Source organism: Dipteris shenzhenensis, chromosome 28 (genome assembly GCF_047967505.1).
Source record: "Dipteris shenzhenensis isolate YYH24624 ecotype China chromosome 28, Dip_SZ_1.0, whole genome shotgun sequence".
In the NCBI taxonomy this organism is placed as follows: Eukaryota; Viridiplantae; Streptophyta; class Polypodiopsida; order Gleicheniales; family Dipteridaceae; genus Dipteris; species Dipteris shenzhenensis.
This window is the reverse complement of record NC_141623.1, coordinates 50,895,109-50,909,383: the sequence shown is the minus strand read 5'-3', so window position 1 is coordinate 50,909,383 and position 14,275 is coordinate 50,895,109. Positions and strand designations below refer to the sequence as shown.

At 46.6% G+C, this 14,275-nt stretch overlaps 1 protein-coding gene across 1 annotated transcript in view; it reads left to right on the top strand.

Moving 5' to 3' along the window:
• HAP2 (hapless 2) overlaps positions 1–14,275 on the top strand; it is a 198,702-nt gene that overhangs the window by 24,941 nt on the left and 159,486 nt on the right. Inside the window, exon 3 of the mRNA XM_087399558.1 lies at positions 7,301–7,371. Coding sequence (XP_087255684.1) covers positions 7,301–7,371 — 71 coding nt within the window. The remainder of the gene's footprint in view (positions 1–7,300; positions 7,372–14,275) is intronic.

Sequence of the window (14,275 nt, the reverse complement as noted above, 5' to 3'; positions counted from 1 at the left end):
GAAAGGAGGACAGTCACTTGATCATCTTCCCCAATAAGGGCCTTCAAAGCAACCAGTTGGGTGATGAGAGATTCCATATGATTCAAATGTTCATTGAGAGAATCTTCAAGCTTCATATGGAGCTTAAAGAATTCCTGCCTAAGAAAAACTTTAGGAATTGATAATTTTGTTACCAAATAGACGCTCTACCTTGTCCCACAATTCATGTGTTGTATAATCAAAATTCAAGTGATGAATAACTTGATCAGACAAATTCAAACCAATGATAGCAAGAGCTTTGTCATGAGTTTGTCCCAAGCTAGAATTTCTTTTCATCAGATGCAGGTTTCTTGTCTTTGCCACTAACCACATTCCACACATCTTCCTGCTAGAAATCGACCAACAAAGGGTACGCACAGCAGAAGATTAATAGAATAGCCCATGAGCTCACACAGTGTGTGTAGGGTGTACACAAACTTCTTTAACTTATGTGCATTACACAGATGTGCAGACTTATCAATAGACTATGAACCAGCCAGATATACAAACCACCAAAATAATATATTTCTGTCCAAAGCTATGGGCACAATGCAAAAGAGAGAGATCTAGAGTCCCACCAGTGATGTGGTCCTCTGATCTTACCACAAGGTACGTCTACTATCTGCCAAATATCTCCAGACTCGAGCCCGCGTGCTCCACCTCGAGCGTCTGTAGACTTCTTGTTGAGACCACAACACCTTGCTGCCCTAGAAGACAGCCAAGGTCCAGCCTCTAGGGAACTCAGTCTGCAGCACACCTTTAACTCTCCTTCACCCCAATGTGAGGCCCAAGGGAGTGGCTTCTGGCTGCTCCTGTCTGCTCCTACTCTTGTTAAATGGCTGGATAATTTGTGAGGCATCAAGCCTCTCCTTTTATAGGGCCCAAGGGCTGGAAAACCTACCGACCCCCAGCAGCCTTAAATGGCCGACTGCTGGTTGGTTCACTTCCCCCTCCTGGCCGACTTGGTTGGCTTATATAAGGGCCTATGACAGGCTCTTTTGGGCTGCTGCTTTTGGCACTGTAGGAGCCTCTTGCAGGCGCTTTGCCTGCCCAATGCCCCCACCTTTTGCAGCCCTCTACAGGCACCCTTTGGCCCGCCATGCTGCGCCATGTGCCAGCTTCATTCAACCCCCTATGCGCCTCTGTCAAAGGCCTGTTCCATGCTGCGCCTCTGTCAGCCCTCTGCCAGGCTGCTGTGTTGCCCACATGGCAGCTCATGTGCTGCCCATGTGGCAGCCCCTTTTCTTCTCTCTTGGCTGTGAGGTGCTGCCCATGTGGCAGCCCCCTCTTTCTCTCTTTTCTTGCCTGATCCCTGCCCTCATGGCAGCCATGATGCTGCCCATGTGGCTTTCTCTTAGACAAGTTGGAAAGGTCTTACCAGAAAACTTTTCAATGACAATTTCCATTTTTGAATACTCCATGTCAATCAAGTATGTGCTCCAAACATTGCAGCAATACGGGGTGAAGGGTGAGCTCGTAGCAAAGGCTAGAATAGGATGGGCTATAGCAGCAGCTCAGCTTGCAATCGGGGTAGAAAACGGCCAAGAGAAGGCATCAGACCAGTTGGAACTGAGACGGAATCAACAGCAGCACCTGGCCGCAAATCCGAGGTGGAATCAGCAGAACTGGAACTGAGGCAGAATCATCAGCTGTAGCTGGTGAAGGCAGGAGCAACAGAAGTAGGCGGCAATCCCGAGGCTGATGGCGAGGGTAGAAGCGTGAGCAGCAGTCACGAGGCTAGCAGCTCCAATGGTTGATGTAGCAGCAGCTCACGTTGATGAAGATCAGCTCTAACAACTACATGGAGAGGCTAAGAGTGAGAAGGGGGCTATCTTCCAAGAGGAAAGAGGGAGAGTAGCTCCTCTTTCTTGGCCTCCCTCACCTAATCCCTTGGAAGAGCAAGAGGGTAAAGGAAGGAGAGAAGAAATGAAGGAAGGAAGGAAAAAGAAAGAAAGGGAGGAGGAATGATGGCTCTGATAGCACATAGCACTTTGGAGGGCGGAGGTGTGTTAAGGTTAAAGGTACATCTGAAGAAATAGAGGATGACTCCTAATGGTCCATGAGCCCTTCTGCACTACTTCCGATGCCATTTTGGGCTTTTCAAAAAGGAAAACAATGTATCCGTTCCTCAAGAAGCGAACTCTAGTGACATTCAACCCTTTTCAAAACAAAAAATTCCTCACTCATCCTTCTAGGAACAGAGGAGGTGGTCCAAGACTGTGGATATATCCTTCCACCACACACAAAATTGAGCAGTTTTGTGGTTTCATTCTGCATTCCATTGTGAACTTTCACTATAGGAAGATTACCTTTGATAGAGCTAGAATCTGGTTGAGTTTTTTCAGGATCTCCTTGTGAGGAGGTGGTGGCGGATAAATCACTCAAGATTCTCCTTGCTTTCGATGAGAGCTACTTCCACGCTGATTTCTTTGGGGTCAGAGGGGCTTCAAATAGGATTCAACCGCCTCCTTGGAGAGATCCCACACAGGTTCCTTTCAACACCTCTGGCAAGGCTTTCCCTTTCTCAATCTTCTGCATCGTATCCTGGGGGGGGGCTCCATGAGAAGGATGTTTTTGAGCTTGAGCAGCAAAAGAAATAGCTTTCACGTTTTGTATTTTGCTCGTGTCATTCTGGAAAAGTGAGAAGTTGTCTGGTGTGGACCTGAAGTCTGCCGGTAGTCTCTTGAGTCCCTCGTAGGCTATCCCTTCATGTGATTCTTGCATATCTTTATCCTCCAGAGGTGTAGGGTGAAGCCCGGTAGATTGGTTAGATCGGACTTGCAATGCAGGGCATTGCTTTGTAAGGTGGTGGTGAGGGGACTCATGCCTGGGCAGGAACCTTGGAAGGATTTATTTTTTAGACGCATTCAAGCTTGCACACCTACCTTGGGAGATGATTGGGTGGACAGCCCTTGCTAGATTTTTACTTCCGCGCCTCTCAGATCTCTTGCCTCTTCTCTCATGACTGCCATCCTGAAAGCTTGGGGGAGCTTCAAAAACACTCTTCGAAGGGTTCCGCCCTCTACCCTCGAAGAGATTGATAGGTAGCCGATCATTTGGAACGATAGTATACTTGATGAGCATGGCAGACCAAATCCCATTACATGCAGTGGTCTAGATGGGAGAGAGTGTTGGAACACTGAAAGGAAAGAGTAGAGTGGACACAAAATCAGAATACTTGCTTATAGAATGAAGAAGAAAGAGGTCCTTAAGTAGGCACCTCATACAAGGTCACTGACATCACTGATGACCTCAAAGCTCCACAATCATCTCCTCAATCTGCTCCTAGATTCACTCAATCATCCTATGTGGCTTTTCCACCACCTAACTGTGCTTGTGGGCACCTAACTGTGCCTCTAGCACTCACACATAGAAACATAAGGTGTGCCTGAGGCATACACCTTGAGATATCCCAACAAACCCCCCCTCAAGGGAATGCCTCAAGCTATGTCAATGATACATCTAGTCTCATAGTTTCTCATGCCATCTCATGGTGGTCAAGGATAAATCTATGGCTAGGTTCTCATGCTAGCAAGGGTTTCCTTGGGTGTAAGGTAAACAGAAAGGGATACAAACAGACCTTCCAATGGTTATCTCCCCTACATGTACATGCACACAATGTCTGTAGGAGGTACCATGGAACAAACATACACATGGCCTACATCATAAGGTGACCAGAGGTGTTTACAAAACACACAACACACAATAATTTATTTTCATTCATTTTGGAGGACTATCCAGGCTGAGTACCTTGACATAAAAAGAGAGATCTGGAGCATACATAGAGATGATTTAAAATACATAATCTTCATGGGATGCCTCATCTTGTGGAGGCAAATTCACTGTAAGTAGATTTGCATTTTCTGTCTTTGCTTTGTCTCTGCAAAACTTCTCACTATGGTTGTTTTTGCCACAGTGCTTGCATGGATTAACTTTGAAGCAGTCCTTTGAAAGGTGATTTGTCTTTCCACAGTGATTGCAAGGAGAATACTTGCCCTTCTGGAATTTCATAACATAAGCAGTGTCATTGCCTTTCCTTAACTTCATATGTCTTTCTTCTTCTTGGAGAGCTGAGATAATGCCTTCAAGGTTTGGATTAGGAAGATTCTTCAAAGTGCTTACAATGTGATCAAAGCTTTCAGGCATACTCTTAAGTAGTACTGCCATAGCATCATCAGGGGTGATAGGAGAGTTGATAGAAGCTAACTGAGTCATAAGACTCCGCATATAGTTGACATGAGCAGCTAAAGTAGTATCACTTGCCATCTTTAATTCAAAGAAAGAGATTTTAAGTGATAGTTTAGATATGTGAGAGCTTGCACCAAAAATCAAATCTAGCTTCTGCCATGCTTCCGATGGAGACTCCAAGTCAGATATATGATGTATGTAATCATCACCCAAAGCTAAAGCAATTATACCATATGCTTTTTCTTCTCTTGCTGGATCCCTTGCCGGTCGTGTCGGAGCTGAAGATTCTCCAGCATTTGAGGCCGTAGAAGAAGCGGTAGGAGTAGGTTTGACAAGTCCCCATAAGTTCTCCTGCATCAATGCAAATTTTACCTTCATTTGCCATGTATGGAAGCCCTTTCCATTGAACTTCTCAAGATTATATAAAGTAGCCATGAGAGGGTCTAACCCAGATATTGGGCAGTGTCTATCTCTCTTACAAGGCAAAAAGAACTGAAATACTTCCAAAGTATAGGCACTTGATGTAGCAAATAGTAGTGACTAGTTTTTCAAACAATGATGCTACTTTTTGCATGCTTCATAGAAGTGAATGAAATAAACACTTTCCAATCACAACCAGGTCTAGCAAGTCAAAACAAAACTGAAGCAACACTTGTAGTGAAGTTATTGAAAACTTCAAAAGACCAGAAATGCTAGAGTAGCATTTTATGTAGCATCATTTTCAAAAGTATGTTAAAACTGTCAAAACTAGAGAGCTGAATTTGGAGGGCTTGTAGCTCACTCTTCAAAGCAAAGAAAAGAGGGCTTTCTGAAGCAAAAGAAAGCTCATATACCAGAGAGGGTCCAGCACAGAGGTTGGACGAAATGGTGCGCACTTTTGCCCGGGAGAGTTGCTACGGGCTCAAACTGAGTTTTGATGATTTCTCCCTCGTTACTGAACCAAATGACTTGAAAAATGGCTCAAAATCTTCGTCTTGAGGTCGCCCATCTACTCCTAAGAGGGCTCAGGCAATGGCGGAGCAGCCAGGGAGTATTGAGCAACAGAAGAAATTCGCTGTTTGGAGAATGGCAGCCACCACAGACGTTTTTTCTTCAATTGCTTGCAGGTGGAAGTTTGTCCATACTAGAGGAGTTTCCAGCTCAGAGGGTTTGGGCAATGGTCGTTTGTAGGCGGAGAACCAAGCTCTCTAAGATTTTGGGAAGGAGGAGGAAGATGGGGAAGAAGAAGATGAAGAAGAAGATGATGATGTGGCAAAAATGGGCTCAAGGGGGATCAAATGGCTCTGATACCATGTTGGAACACTGAAAGGAAAGAGTAGAGTGGACACAAAATCAGAATACTTGCTTATAGAATGAAGAAGAAAGAGGTCCTTAAGTAGGCACCTCATACAAGGTCACTGACATCACTGATGACCTCAAAGCTCCACAATCATCTCCTCAATCTACTCCTAGATTCACTCAATCATCCTATGTGGCTTTTCCACCACCTAACTGTGCTTGTGGGCACCTAACTGTGCCTCTAGCACTCACACATAGAAACATAAGGTGTGCCTGAGGCATACACCTTGAGATATCCCAACAGAGAGGCCCCGCCTACACAGTAGGCACTTGGAAGGCATTTATCAGGCGACCTGAGGATCAGAGAATACAGTCTGTGAGTCACCTCAGAGGGGTAGGACGCAGGATTCAGCAGATGCAGCCATCCCGGTGGAATGGACAGTTGAGATGCCTATTACTTCCACCACTTGGATAGGAGCTTTTTCGAGGACAACAATTCCTCTACAGGTGATTGCTCTTCGAGGTCTGGGGGAAGATGCACTGGTCTTTGACGTTGGGGATGGAGGTATACTCTCTAGATCCACGGATGATATTCTTCTAGAGGTTGCCTTTCAGCCTGTCAGAATTGCTGGTTTTGTGGACCATGGAGCGGGCTTGCAATGGTACTTAGACCCCAACCCTCTGCTCTTGGCCCTGGGATCCTGGGGATTGTGGTTATATGGAGGTGCACCTATCAGGTGCTTGCAGTGGGACCCAAGAGAGTGGGAGTGGATAGCTCATGGGCATCGAGAGAGGGGGGTTCCCTTCTTTCGTTTCACGGTTGGTAATGCGAGGAGATTTCAGCTGAGCAGTAGGGGTTGGATTCCCTCCAGAGCCCCCCATTGGGACAGCAGCTTCATCACCGCAGATTTGCGTAGGAATTTCTGGAGGAGGCTCTGGAAATCCCTAAGGAATAGAAAGATCACTCTTTTCTTTTGGCTTTCTATTCATGGAGGGATTGCAGTGAACCTGTGGAGATCACGATTTGGGGCTGATCCCACTTGCCCCCGCTGTCATTCTGCAGAGGAGTTAGTGCGACATTGCCTTTGGGACTGCAGTCAGGCGAGGACTGTTTGGAAAGGGGTTGCTCGGATACTCAGCATTTTTCATACTTCCCCTTTCTTCATGACTTGGGGCTCGGTCGCATGGTTATCCCTTACTGGGCCCTAGGTGTTTTATGAGGGTGAGCCTTCTTCTTGGGCACTCTTGGTCCGCCGGCAAGTGATAGAGCCCTGCTCTCTTCAGGATGCAAAACTTACTCCCTTCAGAGCATGAGGCTTCTCATGCTTCAGTGGACACCGCTTGGGAGATTTTGGCTAGCATTTCCTCTTGGCACATTTGGAGAGCCAGATGTACAGAGGCCTTGGATGGCACCCAGATACACCCATCACAGGTGTTCACGGGTATTTGGACTGACACGGTTCATACTTTGATAGCCATATGGGCTAGCATGCAGGGGGCTTCATGGGCAGCCTCTTCTAGGAGGACTGTATTTCTTCGAGTTTGGAGGGGTTCTCCCTTTTTCTCAGAGGTTTCTACCGGATTGAGATGGCACTATCAGCCCCAATCCTTTCTTTTTGGCTCTTGAGCTTTTCATGCATTGCATGGTGTATCCCGTATGGAGCTTGCTCTAACGGTTTTCTTTAATACTTAATAGAAGTCTCTTTTTGCAAAAAAAAAAAAGGAAAAAAAGTTTTTTCTGTAATTTCTACATCAGATTTTGATTGTATTGGTATGCTGAAATTGGCATGTATTTCCTTTGTCATTATGTATGTAGAATTTTAACCGACAACCATATGAGGAAGCAAGAGTAGTGGATAAGTGTGACGATGCTGATTGTTGGGATCCGTAAGTTACTACATGGGTTTCATCTCTCTTTTAGCCTCATTTTCACGTTTTCTAAGGATGAAATTCGTGCACATAAACAGTATTAATTTCTAACCTATTTGTAGAGCAATAAAGGAAAGATTGATTTTATTGTGAATTTTCAATCCCTTTCTAAGAGTGATCAATTTATCATTATTGTCAATCGATATACACTAATGTCATCATACTCATGCAATCATCTATTATAATTTGTGCATTTGCCTCCCTACATAACAAGATACTACATCTTAATGTAATTGCAGCTTTATGATACACTTTTGAAGAGGTAGGGATAAATATAATTTAAGATTCAAACATGATTTTGTGGGAGAAAGAAAAAAATACATTTATTAAACGCCATTGAAAGACTGAAATGTCTGTAAGGCTGAAAACAATGAGTTGAATGGGTGGAGCCTCTAAGTGGGCATCTACACCCAAGACAAGTGCAACATAAGCATAGAATCACTAATACAAGAAATGCATGAGGTCATGGGGAGGATAGGAGTTGTGACGTGTGTTGTAGGTATACAGGGATGAGTGTTGGCCCAGTGTATGTACATGTGAAGACATGGCAACAACATGTCAAGGGTGGAGAGACCTTGGTTACAGGACTGGAGTAGTACATGTCAAGGGTGGACAGACCTTGGTCACAAAACTGGAGCAGTACATGTCATGACATATCAACATGTCAAGGATGGGCCAACCTTGGTTACAAGATTAGACCAATACATGTCAAGAGTGGATAGACCTTGGTCACAGAACTGGAGCAGTACATGTTAAGACATGTCAATAATATGTAAAGGGTGGACTGACGTTAGTCATAATACTGAGTGGTGCAGTATATGTTAGGACGTGTCAACAAGATGTCAAGGGTGGACCAACCTTGGTCACAGTACTTTCTGGCGCAGTTACATGTCAAGGCAAGTCAACAACATGCCAAGACATGTCAATAGTGGACTGGAGCAATCACATGCCAACAGTGGTTGGCTGTCTACAGAAGCACTTGTGGTACACACGGTGGTGCACATGAAGAAGTGTCACTGGTACCAACTATTGTCAGACGGAATAGGAGGTGCACATGGAGTAGATAGAGAGCTGCACATGGAGTAGTTAAGTCATCGACTAGGAGGAGGCTGGCGAGTCAGGAAGTCGCAGAAAGAAAGAAAGAAAGTTTATTAAAGTCTTCAGAAGACCGATGGGTCTATGAGACTGTGAAAATCCTGATACAACGAGCTGTGGTAGTGGAGCTACTAAACGAGCGTCCATACCAATGCAAAATGCAAAAATGCAGAATGGCATCACTAAGTCCTAAGTACAACATAGTCATGTCGATGGTCGACTATATATCAATCTCAGCATCATCATCAATATCATCATCATCCCCAGCAACAGCAAGATATCAGGATGGATGAGGCAGTGGAGGCATGAAGTCGGCAATAGAGTGCTGTCGGCCACTCAGAGGTGCAGTCCTGGCAAATCTCCTGGTCGTAGCTCTGTGTCTAACCAGGGCTACTGTGACCCCCGTCGGTTGGGCTCCGACTCTAAACAAGGAGGGGATGTCTCCAAGTGTGATCTGTGTGTCGATCCTCTGTCTAAGCTGTCGGGTCACGGGCTCCAAGTCACGATCATGTTGAGGCCTCGTCTCGTTGGGGTCCATGTGATCTAGCTGAAAGAACTCCGTGATAGAGCTCTGAGAGGGATCAACCGAGGAAGAAGTCTGCTCATGTCTCCATGCTCGGAGTATTCTCTCGCGGTGTCTAAGTGCCTCATGAATGAAACCTGCCAAACACCGCTGGTCTGGGTAGGAGAGGAAATGGGCTAAAATCCCATAACTATCTCTGAAGAGGCAGTGGAAACGTCCTCGGTTCTCATAGTACACAGGACACCTGAAGATGAAATGCTCCTCTGTCTCAACCTCCTGTATGTCACATAGTGTGCATATGCGCCGCCCCCTGGGTAGTCGCTCTGCTTTGCCGCTCTCGATGCGAAGTCTGTGTGAAGAGACCCGGAACTGCCCAAGAGAGATCCTCATCGAGTGGGGTAGGTGAATCTGTGTGTATCCTGGTGGGTCAATGAAACCCTCCGCTGTGATATGTAAGGAGTGATCTCTGTAGAAGCTAAGCTTCACTGGGAGTTCACTCGGTTCCAACCAGGTCCGAAAAGTGTGTAGCTGTAGTAGATCCTCACGGATAACCTGGTTGACCTCGTGTGATAAGAGGGGAGAGAACGGAGCATCCATGCTATACTGGAAGGGAGGTAGTCTATCCATGTGGAGCCCCAGTCGCTCAAACCATCTCTCTGTACGTGCATACCAGCACCTCTGATCTCCTCCTGCTACAAGTGCCATAGAAGAGGATAGAGCTATCCATGGTAGCCTGCTATGCCCCGAGGTATAATCTCCATATTCCCTAACTCAGTACAGATATGTGATGACCTGAAATGCCGCATCTGGCTGTAAAGGAGGTGACCCAAACTCAGCCTGAATGATCTGGTGAGGAACGGATGACTTACCACGAATCATCCGTGATAGCATGAGAACCTGTAGCCGCTCCACACGGGCCCACTCTGTATCCGACAAGTCTGGCCCCCAACAAGGGCTGCCGTACATCCCCGCTGGGCGAGCCAAGGAGTCAAAAAGCAACCCTTGGTGCGTGGATCCTGAAAGTGTGAGCGGAAGCACTGCCTCTCTAGCCTGGCCAATGAGGCATACCCTCTACTCAAGCGTGCCTGCATCGCGGGTCTCATAGTGAAGCTCGGTCCGGAGAAGATAACCCCAAGATAAGTGTATGATGAAACTATCTCAGTAGATGACCCCGCAAATGTGAACTGCTCTTGACGCATGATGGCTCGAGATGTATTGAAGATCATGACCTTGGTTTTACCCAGGTTGACCTTCAAATCATGAGACTCACAAAAGGACTGTAGTGCGTCTAGGTGTCTCTAAAGCCCCTCTACTGAGGAAGACAAGAGAGCCACGTCATCTGCATAGAGCAAAATCTAGATCAGCGTGCCCGCAAGAGAGCAACCTACACCCCCCTGTGTCTGCATCACTGTCTCAAGCTCGTCAATGTAGAGGCCAAACAAGGTAGGCGACAAAGGACACCCTTGTTTGACCCCGATGGTACTCATGATCTCGTCTGTCCACCCGGATCTTGCCCGAACTCTGCCAGAAACTCTCTCGTAAAGTGCCATGATAGCCCAAATGATCTCCTGGTCATAACCCAAGTCCTGTAGGCACCGTATGAGGCGGGCTCTCGGGACCGTGTCAAATGCCTTGCGAAAATCCACAAAGCAACAATAAACCCTCTGCTTCTGTGACCTCACCTCCTCGATGATACATCTGAGCGTCAGAATGTGGTCCATGGTTCCATGATCACGCCGGAATCCGGCCTGTCCTGCTGCTCTAAGTTCTCAACAGTCTGCAAGTATGCTAACCTCGGTGTCAAGTATTGATGCATAAATCTTGGACATGACATGTCCAATCATAATGGTCCTATAGTTCTCCGGGCTCATGGGATTCCCTGCCTTATGGATGGGTGAGATAGTGTTAATGGTCTAAGTGTGTGGAAATCCCAAACAAACCGCTTCATTAAAAAGCTTTGCTAAGATCGGGGCTAGGAGGTTAATCCCATATGCAATGAACTCAGTGCATAGTCCCTCACTCATGATCCTTCGCTCAGCCATTATGAAGTTTCATTACAACATCCTTTACCCCTCCTCTAGTGAAGAGGGTGCAGGATGTGGGACGAGGCATGTGTGAGAGGCTAGGGACTGGCTGATTTGGGATGTCATAAAGTGTGCGTGCATAATCAAACCAGATCTGGGTGTTAGTGAGTGGCGGAGGGGACCGTCCTTCTAGAAATCTCCGCCAGAAGTCCTTAGAGTTGTTACTAAACAAAATGTTCAGTAGCTCCTCCTTGTTTCAACGAACGAAGTCTAGTTTCTTCCTCGGTACCAATCTACGGTATTCACGTAGCATATCTAGTGTGCTCGGAAGACTGTTTTTGGTTTCGAATCTGAGTTGACGGCGTAAGGCCTTACACTCATCATCGTACCAACTTTTACAGGGTACGGTTCCAGGGGTGGTGGGTGGGTGGAGCGGGTGGTGTGGGGAAAAGCGTGAATGGCAGCCTCGTGTAGTGAGTGGGTGACAAGGGCAGCACGATTCTCTAAAAGGGATATGAAGTCAATATAAGCGAGAAGTATGTACAGACGGCCAGAGTAAGAAGGTGAGTGATCCCGATCAAAGTGTATATCGTGATAAGTGGAGTAAGCACTGAGTGGGGTGGAAGGTGCTGTGCGAAGGGAGGTGGAGATGCGAAAGAAAAGGTATGTATGATCAGCCCCTGGGGGGAGAGGTGCTACAATGAAGTCAGTAATGCGAGATGTGAAGACAGGGGATCCCATGATGTAATCAACAACACTGGACCCCCCCCCATGTGGAAAGCATGTGAAACCACCTGAAGCGGGCCATCTGTCAAGACCATTATAGATAATGAGATCATGTATCCTGCCTAGGTCTAATAGGGCCTGCCCATAGGATGAGAATGGACCTCACCTGTCAGCTGAAACCCATAGCATACCTACCTCCTCAAGGTCAACATCTGCCAGTAGAGTGGAATCATCTCTGAAATCTAGAAGTGGTACCTGACGGGCCCTTGTCCTCGCGTTGAAGTCCCCCACTAGAAGGACTTCTCCGTGGCTAGAAAAGTCAACGATGGATTGATAAAGGGCAGCAAATGGGGATGTCTCATCATCACCTGGAATATCTCTGGCAAAGTGGGAGGTCTCCGGGGGGAAGTAGCAAACTGCGACAAATAGATCCTGGCTGTCCATGTGTCATATCCGGATCCAAAGAAATCTAGAATGTGTCTCTCTCTGCTCTACTGAAATGATCCCCCGAAGTGTGGATCTGAAAAGGACTGCAACTCCACCTGAACCTCGAACTCCTCTTGTACCCCTCGTCTCATCTCTGTAGGCATACTCCCATGTATATCCGCTGACTATTGGAAGAGGGCGTTTTGGACTCTGATGTGTCTCTGTATAGAGGACTATGTTGTGGCTTGTATAGGATTCCGAGAAGTTCCCTGGTTGTGACCATAAGGTACGATTACAGAGACGAGGCGGGGGGAATATTGATGGGAGACACGAGGACAACCAATAGAAGCTAGAAAGGGGACTTCCAGCTAGGATGAGCTGACGAAGAAGAGGGTGAAGAGGAGGTGAGGGGGACTAAGAGTGGCATTCTATCATTTGAGCGTGAGTAGAGATAGAGGTTGGAGTCACGAGCTCTCGCCTAGTGTATCTTTCATTTGGTGTATTTTCCATTTTGCCCCTGTACACCATGCTTCCTCCCACCTCCTATCGCTACTTCAACACTTCTTTATTTCTTGTCTTCTTGCCTTCATCTTCTTTTTCCTGGTACAAAGGACCCTGTGTTGCGTGGCTTAAGTTTCGCCTTATAAACGTTGAGGGTTGGCTTTTGTGATTGTGTTCTGCTTTTTGTTCTACTTGTTTACATAACCCTCCAAGGGGATTCTTGCACTTCTCCTTGTTCATTTTATGCTTGCACCATCATTGGCACTGCCATGCACCTCCGCATCGATTGCCCGCATGCACCATCACAGCTCACTCTGCACTCGTTCCTAGCTGCTTCATCATCATGTGATCCATTGCACCTTATCGCATGATACCACCAAGCATGCTTTGCAACTCACACCAGTGGCCTTCCGCCTCTAGTAACACCTTCAACAGTGATCGGATGTCCCCTCATACAATTTATGACAATCACGGTGGGACACTGCTGGTGTTGTGAGAAAGTCAGAGAACCAAGACGTACTTAAGGAGAGTGGAGAGTAGACTTCCTGCAGACCAAACCTGATACAAGAAGCATTACCTGCGATGAAGTTCGTGAAGTCCTCAGGTCGAGCACAAAGTGAACCCATTAGAGCAGTAGCCAAAGCTAGTAACTTCATCGAAACTCTCATTCATCTAGACCACCAGGATTCCTAGTGGTCAGATTGAGACTCCGACAAAGAAGAAGTGCAAAGCGGAGAGTGGGTGAAAGAGGAAATACGAAGGACAAGGGCTCGTCAAGAGCTCATCAAGGTGAAGACAACCTCCTTCTCCTCTTGCAAAGATGTCTTTATCAACAACCACTTTGACAGGATTAGTGACTGCTTCAACACCGGATTCGGCATCCACTGGTGAAGCTTCTATTTTGTGTGTTATGCATAACTCTGATTTTCTGTCAAGTTTAGCTTCTACATCCATCACACCCCCATGGGTTCTCATTCGCTCCGTTCATGTCTCTACCATCTATGAATGTTCCATCTCCTTTCTCATCTACATTGCCTTTTCCACTATCTATGTCCTTTCCTACTGCTTACCCATCACACATGGCTTTGACTCTGTCTCTCTTTCCCAACTGTCCTTGCATCTTCTATGTTATCACCATCTGCTTTTGCAACAACAAGGCCTTCAGCACATTGTACCATCTATGTACACTTCCTCTATGGTTACATTAGCAGTGACTTTACCATTGTAGTCCTCTCCAAGAGGCATCGTCTCATTATCCTTTGCACCATATGTCTTTTTGGCACCCACACTTACTACGACTGCTCAATCAGGAGGCCCTTCAACTCTTGCAATTGCTTCAGGACCTGGAGTGGGTAGGGGTGTCACATCAGCCATGGCGGCTGTAGTGCGAGAGCTCTGTGAAGAAAGGCACGCTGTGGTGTCATTTTTTATTTACCCGAAAGCTCCTAGATGGTAGAGACGTCGCTCCTTGTAGGCTGAAAGGATTTGGAGGAAGATATGTGAGTTTTGGGAGTTCTGTGTGTAGAAGAGCAGTACAATGGCTCATGGATTTGGCTGGGAGAGCTTC